The sequence below is a fragment of the Manis javanica genome, chromosome 15 (genome assembly GCF_040802235.1).
Source record: "Manis javanica isolate MJ-LG chromosome 15, MJ_LKY, whole genome shotgun sequence".
NCBI lineage: Eukaryota > Metazoa > Chordata > Mammalia > Pholidota > Manidae > Manis > Manis javanica.
The window spans coordinates 15,300,107-15,316,975 of NC_133170.1; the positions used below are offsets into that span (position 1 = coordinate 15,300,107).

The 16,869-nt window shown below is 37.1% G+C and overlaps 1 protein-coding gene across 8 annotated transcripts in view; it reads right to left on the bottom strand.

The window, feature by feature from the left end:
• The window catches only part of AEBP2 (AE binding protein 2), a 254,470-nt gene that overhangs the window by 197,506 nt on the left and 40,095 nt on the right, over positions 1-16,869 (bottom strand). For all 8 annotated transcript variants that reach the window (XR_012125758.1, XM_073223402.1, XM_073223401.1 and 5 more), the window contains exons 4-5: positions 4,558-4,744; positions 997-1,121 (exon numbers count right to left, since the gene is read on the bottom strand). Coding sequence is in view for 7 of the 8 variants with exons in the window: in XM_073223402.1 (XP_073079503.1) it covers positions 997-1,121; positions 4,558-4,744 (312 nt within the window). In the remaining variant the exon portion in view is untranslated. The remainder of the gene's footprint in view (positions 1-996; positions 1,122-4,557; positions 4,745-16,869) is intronic.

Consider the following 16,869-nt stretch of genomic DNA (forward strand, 5'->3'; position numbering starts at 1 on the left):
GTTCTGTTTAACACACACTGTCTCCATCAACACCTGGTTCCATGGAACCTGAGGAACTTGCTCACCGAGCTCCTTTCCCTTCCATTGTCCAGTGAACTTGCTGTTTTCACTGCCTCTTCCTTCCACTCTCCCCAGGAGAAGCCTTCTTCAGATTACACTCCACCTCTGCGACTCTTCCTCAGCCAAGGTACCTCTGCCTCCCCAACATCACTTGGGGATGCAAACCACTCTTACTCCTTCGTTTTAAATTTATGACAAACATAGGTATCAAGTTCTTAAATCCTCTCAGATGTTTTCTACAGCTAGAAAACTTATTTTTATCTCCACAGACTTATTTTAACTAGAATACATTTTTAAATACTCTTCCAGCCTCCTAATATCATTTTTAGTTTCTTCCTTTTTTTGCCATCTCTGTTCCTCCCCCGGTGAATCCAAGGACTTTATCACAAGGCGCTGCTCCAATGAAACCATGTGAAAGCCGGTGCTTTGCTTCTTCAAACATAACTGTAATTATCACCACTATTGCCTCAGATTAGAGACTTGCTCATTTTAAGACCATTATTTCATCAGATTGCCCTTTAAATCACTGATGAGCCCCAATCCTCAATCCTTAGATTTTTCTTCTGTTTATACTTAGTGCCTAGGTGATCTTGCCAGTTTGATACCTTTAACACTAACATGCTAAAAACTTCTGTATTTCAGAGCATAATCTTCTAATGCGTAATAGCACACATGCCGTCCCAATATTCCCAAATTGCTCAAATTAAAGGCTAAAATATTCAATTTAATCATAAAAGTGTCAAATTGTACAAAATACTTGGTTTATAATCAATAATACAAGTCATTTTAAAAATATTGATGAAGCAAAGATTTTGTGATTTTTGTTAAAAAGTATTTTCTTAGATTTTTGAGTTCAGAAATATAATTATGAATGTTAAAGTACACATTCTTGCAAACCTATACAGATAATCTAGAAAAAAAAAATCAAATACTTACAGTACTATGAAAAACAACACTGTGTCCCTTCCCTAAACTTTCTATATGAGCTGAGAGGTTAAAGCATATGGCTCGATGTCTTATCGCATCCAGTGTTTGTGCATCGAAGAAATCGTGTGGTCGTGCTGAAAGTCAATTCAAAAAAGGTAAAGAATATTTAGAAAAATTTAACAGTCTGCCAAACAGCCAAGTCTATTTTACACAAAAATATGTAATAATACTAAAACAATTCACACTTTTATGTTTTTATTCCAGCATCTTTCCTGATCACCTGGCCCTGCATTTTCAATAATCTGATGAGCATCTCTCCATTTGTGCACCACACTGAGATTTCATTTACCACAGCCAAATATATAAAATACATTTTGTGAACATTCTGTATTAACATGTTATCAAAATTTTTTCCAAATCTGATGTGACATTATTTTGCATTTTTTGACAAATATTTTCTTGATTATGAGTAACTCTTCTAATGATGATCTAAGAAAATTATAAATATATTTTTGGATGCCAATGTGTCCACCAAAATTCTTTCTCTCAACCCCACCAATAATCAGCTGTACGACTTTGGGTCAAACTGTGAACTTCCTTAGCCTATTTTCTTATTTGTGAAATGGAGACACAACAGCTATAGATTTTGATGAAGCAGTAAAACAAATGCATATGAAAAATGCCTAATTAGGCCATAAAGCAGTGTATATTAATTAGCTTATAATACATTCTTTAAATAATAAACTTACAAACCTAGGATCAGCAATCTTGTAATGTGATGGCAACAAAGTTACCCAAAGTCAAAGATTTAAGAACATTTTTAAAATTTCAATTTTCATCCCACATACAAACAAAGCTCAAAATAAGAAAAATGAGTATTATTTTACAACTCTGGAGATTACTAATACATATAATTTCTCAAGATTATCTGTAATAAAATATAAAATTTTACTGGCAATAATAAAAGAAATGGCTTGACTTCAAGGACAGCAGATTGTGAATTCATGTATGGCAGTTTACCACACAATTCTCACTTACTAGTATGTGGAGTCAATTTACCACCACTACTCATGGAGTTCTGAGAATATCTACACAATCTCCCGGCACTTTTTATAGGGGGATGATTTCACCCACCTAGAGAGCTTTTTTCTCACTGGATTTTCCTCAAAAAGAAATAAGCAAAACACCACCTACTAATAAGCTAGAAAAACCCAAAGGCTAGGAATGCAGTAACAATGGAAAATCAGTAAGAAAAAAATACTTGAATTTATGGGAGAAATAGTCATGACTGTTACCTGATGCTAAGAAACAAATCCCCTTCCTATTAGATCTATGGCTACTGGAAAAAAGTTACTTTCTCTATGCTATCCAAATATGCTTTTACTGAGAAGGATATGCACTTAGAAAAGATAGTAATGACATAGCCTTCTAAATCATTCAAATATATTACTCCTCATTTAAGATTCAAATAAAGAAGTCATCTAAATTAAAATTCACAATAAAAGGTGCACTCAAACTTCAGATTCTCTCCATTCCGACTTTAAGGATGTTGTTATGTTCATTACTCGAGTAAAGTATCCAGAATAGTAAGCTAGAACAGTAGTCTCCAAAGCAGGTGTGTGTCATGATCCATTAGAGTAAGGGAAGAAAACACTATCACTTTGGTGTTTTCATCTCAAAGCTTTCCAATTTTTTCATCTCAAAGCTTTCCAATATTCCTTTTTGATAACTGTTTAATGATGTACATTAGCAGTACTACCTGGATGTACAGTATAAACAAACATGGTAGGACTGGGAGCCCAAGCATTTTTTAAAACTGATGAGCTATATAATCAAAAATCTTTGGAGACCACAAAAATAGAGACTGTTGTACTATTCTTACTACTTTACTTGGATATAAAAAAAAAAACTTTAAAAATAAATTTTAAGAATTGTATCAAACAAAAAATTACTTATGCTGCAGTTCTACTTATAATGCACTCACATAGTTAAAAGTGAAAATTACCTTTCCAAATTACATGAGGAAGTTACCAGCAAAGTGACTGGTTTAGTGCAGTGTTATAGACATGTTTATTTTTGAGGAAGGAAAGGATATACAACAGCAGCAGCTCTGCCAACTCCAATTACAGCACTGTCTTACCAGTGGCTGCCCACAGAGAAAGGCCTTGGGTCTTTCAAAATTCATAAAGTAGTATGTTCAGGGTTATCCTCATTTTCCCCAATAAAACCAGAAACAGAAAGGTTTATTTCACACATCATTTCTCTTCCTCCACTCTCACTACAGAGCCCATTTTACACGCTAATACTGGAAAAGCATCATTCTCCAAAGTAACCCTATGCCTAAGTGGGCCCCGGTCCTCCATTGCTAAGCAAGGACCAGGTACTTAATGGGACCTTTCTCTTCAAAAGAACAGACTAGCAAACCATACAGGTATTACACCAAGCAAGTAATATGGAAAAGTCAGTAAGTTTAAGCAATTACTGTATACACACAAGGATGAATAATGAGGTTATTAGTTAACTATCTAGTGGAAAAGTTACTCTCAATTTTGGGTACCATAATATAACTTAGCAATTTTGTGACGGCACACTCCTCAAATCAACACTCCAGTAAAATAATCAGGATAATATTTGTTTTAATAAATGAAGTCAAAAGGAAAATGGATCCATAACCGAAAAAAATAGCCAACTGTGAAAAATAAACACATTTATTTCAACAATAAGAAACTTAAGAGTTAGGTAAGTTTATTTTTCACTTGTTCATTTGTCCACTGAGCTCTGTGGTAACAAAATGATTCAATGTTTTCGAGACAAGCTTTATATTCTTGGATTAGTGTCTGAAGTCTCTTCTACATTCTAATCACATCCCAAGAGAAAGGGGAATGTGTAATCTGGCTTTTTTCTTTCTAGTTCACCTTGCAGCAGACTCCCTTTCAATGACAGCTTCACTCAATTATGTATCTTCACACAAGATATATTTAATCAGCCAGGTGACACTAAGAACCAGGCACAGTGCTAGTGTCTGGGGATTTCAAAGTTAATTCCTGCTTCCAACCTGTATAAGCCTTATCATCTAATTATGTTTTGTCCTAAATATGAAGGATCCATCTCATAATCTGGTAATTAAGCACTTAACCACTATACATATGTGTTATAATAGACTGTTAAGTACTGAAACACAGAGTTTTGCTATTCACATACACCACTTTGGAGCTGATAAGTTACTTATGCTTTACTTCTTACCTTTACCACATTCAAACTTTTTAAGATATTGTTAGGAACACCAACACGGCTATATTTTAAATTTTCTGAATTTAGAACAGAATCAAAGTAGCCCTCAAAGTCTAATTGTATACAAACCCTATCGTCTAAGGTCACATATACTTACACTCCTCTAGCTACTAAAAAAAAACATAGGTCTCTCTCTAGTTCTCACACTGACATACAGGGATCTATCTACTGACAGCAAAACTAGACAAGCAGAGTTGAAGAATGGTAAAAACTGAATTTACATGGAAACCCAGGATATAAACAGATGCCATCTAATACAGATTTTCAGTGAAAACTTACGTAATGAGCGTCGTCTTTTGTTCTTTAATTTCCTCCTTTTGTTCATTCCAGCTTTAGAAGGAGATTCTTCTTTGGCCTTTGGCTGACTGGAAACCTTTGAGGAGTTCTGCTGACTGAAGTGTGTGGGAACATGACGAGCTAGCCCTCCCTGAGAGGCAAAGCTGGCATTGCAGCCGCCGACAACACACTAGATGAGAAGAAAAGAGAGTGTCAGGGATGCTTGGAGGGCACATACTTGATATAAGTGACTAAAGCTCTTGCATTGTCAGATGTAAACCAGGAATGCTATATAATTAGTTCTAGAAAAGAACTATAAGGGGCCCTTTCATTTTATAAGTTGCCCAAAATAATACCAATCAGGCAGAGTGGCAGAGCTGGGGAAAAAACTCAAGTTTCACGATTCCCCAGTTTTCTACTTTTCCCATTACATATGAGACAAAAAGAGTGGAATCTTCTTAGCAGAAAATCTGGTTTTGAATTAATCACTTTTATTAGTAGTAAGTTGCTTTTTCATCAAAGCATCAGATATCCTCACACTACTTGCTAGACTCCTGGATTATTAAGACTATTATATCCTACAACATACACTACTTTAAAACCTTCAGCAACCTCCCTACTGCTTTGTACTGTTGTAACAGGAAAGAAACACAGTAATACTGACTTTTAAACTACTAGTGCTGGCCTCTCAGAGAAGATACACTCAAGGTGAGACACTATTTCATTAAATATTCCCTTTTTACCCTCTGCCTTTCCAAAATTGAAAAAACAAAAGGTTAATAAGTACTCAACTCATCTGGCAGTTGATGTGGTACATATGCACAATGGAATATTATTCAGCCATAAAAAAAAAGAAATACTGCCAGGTACAACAACATCAATGGATCTGGAGGGAATTATGCTCAGTGAAATAAGCAAGGTGGAGAAAAACAAATACTTATTTGTGGAGTATAAAAACAAACCAAAAGAGAATGAACAAAACAGCAGTAGAAGGAGGCGGAGGCAAGATGGCAGCATGAGTAGAGCAGCAGCAATCTCCTCCCAAAACCACATTTATCTATGAAAATATAACAAAGATAACTCTTCCTAAAATAGAGACCAGAGGACACAGGACAACATCCAGACCACATCCACACCCGCGAAAACCCAGCGCCTCGCTAAGGGGGTAAGATACAAACACCAGCCCTGCGGGACCCGAGCACCCCTCCCCCAAGCTCCCGGCGGCAGGAGAGCAGTCAGCAGGGAGGGAGAAGGAGCCCAGGACTGCTGAACACCCAGCCCCAGCCATCCAGACCGGAGCACAGACACAGTGCATGCGTGGGGTCCTGGATACTAGGGAAACAGGGTGGCAGGACCGGTGAGCAGGTGCCTGAGCCCGACGCCGGAGAACAAAGAAACGGGAGCGGCCTTTTTTTTTTCCCTCTTTTTTTTTTTTTGGCGAGTTCTTTTTGGAACTATTAAAGGGACAAGGACCCTAATACTAGAGAAACAGGGAAGCAAGACCAGTGAGCGGGTGCCTGAGACCGGTGCCTGAGGACAAACAAAATCGTGCGATTTCTTAAATTTATTTATTTAATTTTTTTTTCTTTTGTTGTTGCTGTTGTTTTGGTTTGGAGAGTGCTTTTTTGGAAGTCTTAAAAGGGCAGGACAGGACACTTAGTCCAGAGGCAGGAAAACTGGGGATCTCTGGGCACTCTAACCCCCTGGGCAGCAGGGAGCACAGAGGCCCCTTACGGAGATAAATAGCCTCCCTGCCGCTCCCCCTCCAATGGGGCTCCACCATTTTGGAGCAGCAGCCCAAGCCAGGCCACGCCCACAGCAACAGCAGAGATAAACTCCAAACCAATAGGGCAGGTAGCTGGAGCCCTGCCTGCGCACAGCTGCTCAGCATAAGCCACTAGAGGTCGCTATTCCCCCAGGAGAGGAAGGCCACAAACCAACAAGAAGGAGAGCTCTTTCAGCTGTCACTCGTACCAGCTCTGCAAACTATCTGTATCACCATGAAAAGGCAAAACTATAGGCAGACAAAGATCACAGAAACAACACCTGAGAAGGAGACAGACCTAACCAGTCTTCCTGAAAAAGAATTCAAAATATCATGAACATGCTGACAGATATGCAGAGAAAAATGCAAGAGCAATGGGATGAAGTCCGGAGGGAGATCACACTTGTCAGGAAGGAGATCACAGAAGTTAAACAAACCCTGGAAGGATTTATAAGCAGAATGGATAAGATGGAAAAGGCCATTGAAGGAATAGAAACCAGAGAACAGAAACGTATAGAAGCAGACATAGAGAGAGATAAAAGGATCTCCAGGAACGGAACAATACTAAGAGAACTATGTGACCAATCCAAAAGGAATAATATTAGTACTATAGGGGTACCAGAAGAAGAGGAAAGAGGAAAAGGGATAGAGAGTCTCTTTGAAGAAATAATTGCTGAAAACTTCCCCACACTGGAGGAGGAAATAATTGAACAGACCATGGAATTAGACAGAACCCTCAACAGAAAGAATCCAAGGAGGACAACACCAAGACACATAATTAAAATGGCAAGGATCAAGGACAAGGGAAGAGTTTTAAAGGCAGCTAGAGAGAAAAAGGTCACCTATAAAGGAAAACCCATCAGGCTAACATCAGACTTCTCGACAGAAACCCTACAGGCCAGAAGAGAATGGCATGATATATTTAATGTAATGAAACTGAAGGGCCTTGAACCAAGGATACTGCATCCAGCACGACTATCATTTAAATATGATGGCAGGATTAAACAATTCCCAGACAGCAAAAGCTGGGGGAATTTGCATCCCACAACCCATCTCTACAGGGCATCTTACAGGGACTGCTGTAGATGGGAGCACTCCTAGAAAGACACAGAACAAAACAGACAACATATGAAGAATGGAGGAGGAGGAATAAGAAGGGAGAGAAGAAAAGAATCGCCAGACAGTGTATATAACAGCTCAATAAGCAAGCTAAGTTAGGTAGTAACATACTAAAGAGGCTAACGTTGAACCTTTGGTAACCACGAATCTAAAGCCTGCAATGGCAATAAGTACATATCTCTCAATAGTCACCCTAAATGTAAATGGACTTAATGCACCAATCAAAAGACACAGAGTAATAGAATGGATAAAAAAGCAAGACCCATCTATGTGCCGCTTACAAGAAACTCACCTCAAACCCAAAGACATGCACAGAATAAAAAGTCAAGGGATGGAAAAATATATTTCAAGCAAACAACAGTGAGGAGAAAGCAGGGGTTGCAGTACTAATATCAGACAAAATAGACTTCAAAACAAAGAAAGTAACAAGAGATAAATAAGGACACTACATAATGATAAAGAGCTCACTCCAACAAGAGGATATAACCATTCTAAATATATATGCACCCAACACAGGAGCACCAGCATATGTGAAACAAATACAAACAGAACTAAAGGGGGAAATAGACTGCAATGCATTCATTTTAGGAGACTTCAACACACCACTCACCCCAAAGGATAGATCCACCAGTAAGAAAATAAGTAAGGACACACAGGCACTGAACAACACACTAGAACAGATGGACCTAACAGACATCTATAGAACTCTACATCCAAAAGCAACAGGATATACATTCTTCTCAAGTGCACATGGAATATTCTCCAGAATAGACCACATACTAGCTCACAAAAAGAGCCTCAGTAAATTCCAAAATATTGAAATTCTACCAACCAATTCTTCAGACCACAAAGGTATAAAACTAGAAATGAAGTCTACAAAGAAAACAAAAAGGCTCACAAACACATGGAGGCTTAACAACATGCTTCTAAATAATCAATGGATCAATGAACAAATCAAAATAGAGATCAAGGAATATATGGAAACAAATGACAACAACAATACAAACCCCAACTTCTGTGGGACGCAGCGAAAGCAGTCTTAAGAGGAATGTATATAGCGATCCAGGCACACTTGAAGAAGGAAAAACAATCCCAAATGAATAGTCTAACATCACAATTATTGAAACTGGAAAAAGAAGAACAAATGAGGCCTAAAGTCAGCAGAAGGAGAGACATAATAAAGATCAGAGAAGAAATAAACAAAATTGAGAAGAATAAAACAATAGCAAAAATCAAAGAAACCTAGAGCTGGTTCTTTGAGAAAATAAACAAAATAGATAAGCCTCTAGCCAAACTTATTAAGAGAAAAAGAGAATCAACACAAATCAACAGAATCAGAAATGAGAATGGAAAAATCACGACAGACTCCACAGAAATACAAAGAATTATTAAAGACTACTATGAAAACCTATATGCCAACAAGCTGGAAAACCTAGAAGAAATGGACAACTTCCTAGAAAAATAAAACCTCCCAAGACTGACCAAGGAAGAAACACAAAAGTTAAACAAACCAATTACAAGCAAAGAAATTGAAACGGTAATCAAAAAATTACCCAAGAACAAAACCCCAGGGACAGACAGATTTACCTCGGAATTTTATCAGACACACAGGGAAGACATAATACCCATTCTCCTTAAAGTGTTCCACAAAACAGAAGAAGAGGGAATACTCCCAAACTCATTCTATGAAGCCAAGATCACCCTAATACCAAAACCAGGCAAAGACCCCACCAAAAAAGAAAATTACAGACCAATATCCCTGATGAATGTAGATGCAAAAATACTCAATAAAATATTAGCAAACAGAATTCAACAGTATATCAAAATGATCATACACCATGACCAAGTGGGATTCATCCCAGGGATGCAAGGATCGTACAACATTCGAAAATCCATCAACATCATCCACCACATCAACAAAAAGAAAGACAAAAACCACATGATCATCTCCATAGATGCTGAAAAAGCATTTGACAAAATTCAACATCCATTCATGATAAAAACTCTCAGCAAAATGGGAATAGAGGGCAAGTACCTCAACATAATAAAGGCCATATATGATAAACCCACAGCCAGCATTATACTGAACAGCAAGAAGCTGAAAGCATTTCCTCTGAGATCGGGAACCAGACAGGGATGCCCACTCTCCCCACTGTTATTTAACATAGTACTGGAGGTCCTAGCCACGGCAATCAGACAAAACAAAGAAATACAAGGAATCCAGATTGGTAAAGAAGAAGTTAAACTGTCACTATTTGCAGATGACATGATACTGTACATAAAAAACCCTAAAGACTCCACTCCAAAACTACTAGAACTGATATCGAAATACAGCAAAGTTGCAGGATACAAAATTAACACACACAAATCTGTGGCTTTCCTATACACTAACAATGAATCAATAGAAAGAGAAATCAGGAAAACAATTCCATTCACAATTGCATCAAAAATAATAAAATACCTAGGAACAAATCTAACCAAAGAAGTGAATGACCTATACTCTGAAAACTACAAGTCACTCTTAAGAGAAATTAAAGGGGACACTAATAAATGGAAACTCATCCCATGCTCATGGCTAGGAAGAATTAATATCGTCAAAATGGCCATCCTGCCCAAAGCAATATACAGATTTGATGCAATCCCTCTCAGATCACCAGCAACATTCTTCAATGAACTGGACAAATAATTCAAAAATTCATATGGAAACACCAAAGACTCCGAATAGCCAAAGCAATCCTGAGAAAGAAGAATAAAGTAGGGGGGATCTCACTCCCCAACTTCAAGCTCTACTATAAAGCCATAGTAATCAAGAAAATTTGGTACTGGCATAAGAACAGAGCCACAGACCAGTGGAACAGATTAGAGACTCCAGACATTAACCCAAACATATATGGTCAATTAATATTAGATAAAGGAGCCATGGACAAACAATGGCAAAATGACAGTCTCTTCAACAGATGGTGCTGGCAAAACTGGACAGCTACATGTAGGAGAATGAAACTGGACCATTGTCTAACCCCATACACAAAAGTAAATTCAAAATGGATCAAAGACCTGAATGTAAGTCATGAAACCATTAATCTCTTGGAAAAAAACATAGGCAAAAACCTCTTAGACATAAATATGAGTGACCTCTTCTTGAACATATTTCCCCGGGCAAGGAAAACAACAGCAAAAATGAACAAGTGGGACTATATTAACCTGAAAAGCTTCTGTACACCAAAAGACACCATCAATAGAACAAAAAGGAACCCTACAGTATGGGAGAATATATTTGAAAATGACAGATCCGATATAGGCTTGATGTCCAGAATATATAAGAGCTCACATGCCTCAACAAACAAAAAACAAATAACCCAATTAAAAAATAGGCAGAGGAACTGAACAGTTCTCTAGAAGAGAAATACAGATGGCCAACAGACACATGAAAAGATGCTCCACATCGCTAATTATCAGAGAAATGCAAATTAAAACTACAATGAGGTATCACCTCATACCAGTAAGGATGGCTGCCATCCAAACGACAAACAACAACAAATGTTGGCGAGGCTGTGGAGAAAGGGGAACCCTCCTACACTGCTGGTGGGAATGTAAATTAGTTCAACCATTGTGGAAAGCAGTATGGAGGTACATCAAAATGCTCAAAACAGACTTACCATTTGACCCAGGAATTCCACTCCTAGGAATTTACCCTAATAACGCAGCAATCAAGTTTGAGAAAGACAGATGCACCCCTATGTTTATTGCAGCACTATTTACAATAGCCAAGAACTGGAAGCAACCTACATGTCCATCGGTAGATGAATGGATAAAGAAGATGTGGTACATATACACAATGGAATACTACTCAGCCATAAGAAGAGGGCAAATCATACCATTTGCAGCAACATGGATGGATCTGCAGGGTATTATGCTCAGTGAAATAAGCCAAGCGGAGAAAGAGAAATACCAAATTATTTCACTCATCCGTGGAGTATAAGAACAAAGGAAAAACTGAAGGAACAAAACAGCTTCGGGATCACAGAATCCAAGAATGGACTAACAGGTACCAAAGGGAAAGGGACTGGGGAGGATGTGTGGGTAGGGAGGGATAAGGTGGGGGGGAGGAGAAGAGGGGTAATAAGATTTGCATGCATGAAGGGGTGGGAGAAAGGGGAGGGCTGTACAACACAGAGAAGACAAGTAGTGTTTCTACAACATTTTGCTATGCTGATGGACAGTGAGTGTAAAGGGGTTTATAGGGGGGACCTGGTATACTAGTAAACATAATATTCTTCATGTAAGTGTAGATTAAAGATAACAAAAAAAAAAGAAAGAGAAGGGGGATTACTCCTTGATAGGATAAAACTAAGTGTAAATCAATGATTAATGCATGCTTTAAATATCCTTAATTTTGATCACTTAAAGGGTGTCAGAGGATTGGCTATGGAGGTACACTTTTTCTGATAATATTCCTTTCTCTTAAAAAAAAAAAGCAGTTCCTGTGTGGTGACCTCCAATGAGTTCTACACAATGGTATAAAGGGCATATCAAAGTGTGGCCAAAGGGTCTGTTTGTGCTTTTACAGAGGATCAAAGTCTAATTTGGCTACCCAGAAAATGAACTAAGATACGATATAAAGAAGAACTTCCAACATCAGCACTCTCTGGAAGAGTCATACCAGAAGACAATCATCAAAAAACCTCAACAAAGATCCAGGCGATGCTGCAGTTGTAGCTGCATCCATCCCACCATTTCCTGGACTTGCCATTGGAATGAAGAAGGAGATATCTAAGCTGGCCTGTGCATACAGTAAAACAACAAATTTGACTGGATCTATACTGTTGGAACTCAACCAAGAATTAGGAGAAGTGCAAGTTGTATTGCTCCAAAATCTTATGACTACAGACTATCTACGGTTAAAAGAACATACGGGATGTGAACAGTTCCCAGGAATGGGTTGCTTTAATTTGTCTGATTTCTCTCAGACTGTTCAAGTACAGTTGGACAATATCCATCATATCATAGACAAATTTTCACAAATGCCTAGGGTGCCTAATTGGTTTTCCTGGCTTCACTGGAGATGGCTGGTAATTATAGATCTGCTTTAGTTATGTAACTGTATTCCTATTATGTTAATGTGTGTGTGCAATTTAGTTAGTAGTTAAAAACCTATACATGCTTAAGTTACTCTACAAGAAGATATGTCAAAGAAATAATCAATCCTCCCATGTTTTCTTCCATCTGCTACCTCTATAGCTTTTCTTCTTCCTTCCTAATTACAATCCTTAAATAGAATTCGTGCCTCATATCGAATTTACCGAGTATCATAATTCCTCCAAGTGGTAAAGATACCTCAAGGCAAATGCTGGGCATAGAAGCCACAGGGCATAAATCTGCAAAGAGGTAAAAAGCTAACCTTTTCAAATAAGGCTTCTCTCTCACTTACCAACTTTACATCTCCCTGTATGGCCTCGGAAGATGACTGGTTAGCCAGAGACGGGTAAGATTCCTCAAGGGAGGAACAACCTAAGACAGGCACAGTCGCAGGGGGGCCATCGGGTGAGAAATTGGGGATCAACAGAGGTGAGGCTTAGAACCTCACCCCCCCTGTTCTGAGAGAAATCTACTGCATCCATGGATGTTTTATTGCCCTTGTCTAGCTTGGATTAACACATAGTCTACAGGCACACACCTGATCATCTACATTTGCTCTCTTACAACACTAAACTATGTTTTCTACCTTTATCTTGCATCTACCTACCACTTCAGCATGTTATTAAAAATAATAATAATAAAGAGACATGTGGTATCCACATATAAATCAAGTATAAAAATCAAATGAATATTTGTATTTGAACTGATTGTTTATAGTTCATAATGCATGATCAAAACCGAAAGTTTCTGTGATGACTGCCCTTGTACTATTCACCATGTAACTTATTCACTATGTAAGAATTTGTTCTCCATGTAAGAACTTGTTTGTTATACTTCAGAAGATTGGAGACTGACAAAAATTAGCCTTGGGGTGGATTAATGATTGTGCACTGAGCATTGACTCCCCTATACAGAATTTTATTGTTGTTAACAACCATTTAATCAATAAATATGAGAGATGCCCTCTCAAAAAAAAAAAAAAAAAAAAAGCAGCAGCAGATTCACAGACACTGAGAAGGGACTAGTGGTTACCAAAGGCAAGGAGCTGGAGATGGAAGGGGTGGGAGAAGGAGATTAAGGTGCACAATAATTCACAATCACAGTGGTCAGTGGGATGGTGGTACAAGACTGAGAATATATCTATAACATCTTACTACGTTGATGGACAGTGATCGCACTAGAAGGGGTGAGGATTTGATAGTGTGGGGGAATGTTGAACCACTGTTGTGTATTTGAAACGATCATAAGATTGTATATCAATGATACTTTATTAAAAAAGAACAGTAACAAAAGAAACACCATTTTCCAAAATGATCCACAAACACCAGAAACTACAGCTGAATTTTTTGTGGTTTTCCATTAGTAACTTAGCCAACTTATTTATTTTCTGAACTGAAAACTAAACTTCAAGCATGCAAATCTGTCATTTTTAACACCAAATACCTCCATCACATTACCCCTACATAGTTCAACTTACACTAGTTTATATAGACAGCACCACAGAAAATCTGCATCCTCTCAGGCTCTTTCAATCCAGGCACCTCTCCCATTTTAAAATTATAAAAACACAATACAATCCTTTGTTTAAGGACATTTAACGTTTATTCACAAAGTCTCTCTCAATTGGCCCAGGTAAAAAGAAGCTCATCCTCCTCTGAGGACAGCCTTATACTTTTACTGCATATTTAAATATTTATCCCAACTCATTCTTTCCATGTATTTTGAAGGCAGGAACATACTTTTATACACACAAACATACACACACACATCCAGAACCATCTTGCAAATCACAGATATTTCTTAAAAATATCAGCATAATTGAACTGCTTATGGATTCTGATAAAACCGATGCTGGCTGAAACATTTCACAGCAAGCTCCATTACATATTAATAATTATCCTATTTATTTTAATATACAAGAGAAAGTTGGGGGGGTCTCTAATGGCACTCCGCATTACCAAAAAGTATTTGCCCATTCTTGATGCATACTATTTAAGAGGCAGAGGAATGATTCAGGTTGTAGTTCAAATACTTATGTATTTCATTTACAGCACTATGCAAGATATTAGGAATAAAAGGATGAATATGATACATTTCTTACCCTGAAGGATCTTACACATGGTCAGCAAGACATGCATACAAAGTGACAACTTCAAAGGACTATAGTCTAGGGTAAGGCACAGAGTGCTATAAGAACGCTGAAAAGAAGCAGTTCATCATATCTGGTGCTTTAAAATTAGTATTTCATTTAATTCTTACTCTTAAAACAACCCTATCAATAGTGTGGTCCTTCAGCCTGCATCAAGAACATTCAGATACAGATTCTGACCACGAGAAATTTAGCATCAAATGGTTACTGAATTCTAAGAATTTACAAACTTGCTATACAAATTCTGAGTGCCAAAAAAGAACAATGCTTTTAAAGTCTCCATCTTCTATAGATTACTACATTAACAGAGAACAACTGCTACTTAACTGTTAAGGCTTACTAAGAAACTGAATTTTTACTTTAATTTATATTAATTTTTATAAATTATTTGAAGAGAAATTCACATAACATACCATTTTAAAGTGTACAATTCAGTGGTTTTTAGTGTATTCACAATGTTATATAAGCATTAGTGCCACATCCTTGCCAAAAATACTTGTTATTTTCCATTTACTTTATTAAAACCATCCTAGTGAGTATGTAGTGGTAACTCATTGTGGTTTTTATTTGTACCTCCTTCATAACTGTTTTAAGTTTTAATTTAAAAACCGGTACTCAATTTCACTAGTGAAAAAATTTAGGCATGTTTGGAAGAACTTCAGTATAGTGAATCCACTACAACTGCATATTTTGTGAAATCTAAATATAGATCAAGTGGACAGCATCTGAATTGAGAGTACTTTAAAGAGAATTACTCCAATGGGTTAGTTTTGTACTCTCCAATACATATGAGGCATTGGACACAAAACTACTGAAATGTGACTCGTTCAAACTTACAAGTGTTAAGAATAACATACACACCAAATTTGGAAGAGTTAGTACCAAAAAAAAGAGCAAAACATTTCATGAATTTTGTACAATGGTAAAATGTTGATACAGAAATGCAATGGTTCTAAATAAGCCAAAGATATTAAATTTTTTCATCTAACATTTTAATGTAGCACTGGAAAATTTTAAATGACATATTTGGTTCATGCATATTTCTATTATACAGTAGTGTCACAGACTAAGCCATACAACACTTTTTTTTCTTACTTTTCAATCTCAGAAGATATCATGTCTGTATTTCTTAATCCCTACTCTAAAAACATAGATTAAAAAAGCATCTTTTGTGGCCCATCTGTCAGTTACTACAAGGAATACAATATAAATGAGACAGTCTTTGCCTTCGGGTTCCCAGTTTCATATTGGATAGTCAAACAAATTTGCTGAAAAACTCCACACTTAAAATTTTAGAACAGCTACCTGGCAATAATTAAGTCAGAGAAGAAAACAACAGTTCAAACCCAAGCCCTCAGGTTTAAATTCAGAGGGACTTCAATGACTCCACCAAGGATTATCCTTAATTACAAGGATCCCAGTAGGCTAGTAGACTCATTTCATCCTAGGATACTTAAAGACTACAAATAGGCCCTGGAAGCATCTAGAACTGAGAGTAAATATCACAGGTTTATTTTAATCAGCAATGATTCAATGCTCTGGAAATGAAATTAATAATGAGAATTCTAACAGAAAATTATTTTATCTTTGACTTTGATCACTCATCAGTCAAGCATCATGAAAGGATCTAAAAAGGAAAATGTTAACTGCAACGAAAATTTAGAATGAGAGAGTACCTTTATTAAAAAGAAATATAATGGAATCACACACTTCACTTAAATGCAAATTCTTTTACCCTAAAAGAGAAAATAATTTTAATCATCGTCTAATTAATATTCCACTCACAGAATATATACCAAGACAAGTTAGGAGACAAATCTGCTGTTGCCTCAAAAGGCCTTAGTACCTTCATTCCTCTTAAAGACATTAGTGTTTTATGGGGCTGAGTGTGATTTTAAATGTTCAAATATTTGTTTTCATCCACACATACAATGATCCCTACACTCAAGCCACCACACATGGTGATTTCATGAAAAAGCTACACATTTCAACAATTAGAGAAAAATATGGTTGTTGGACAATCAGTGTTTTCAATGTTCTATCTCCCAAATCCACTGAAATACTCTGTGTTGGCTACCAGCAACAAGTAGCTGTTCTAAAATCTGAAACAGGGAATTACTGGCTTTCTTCAAACAGATTTGTTTTA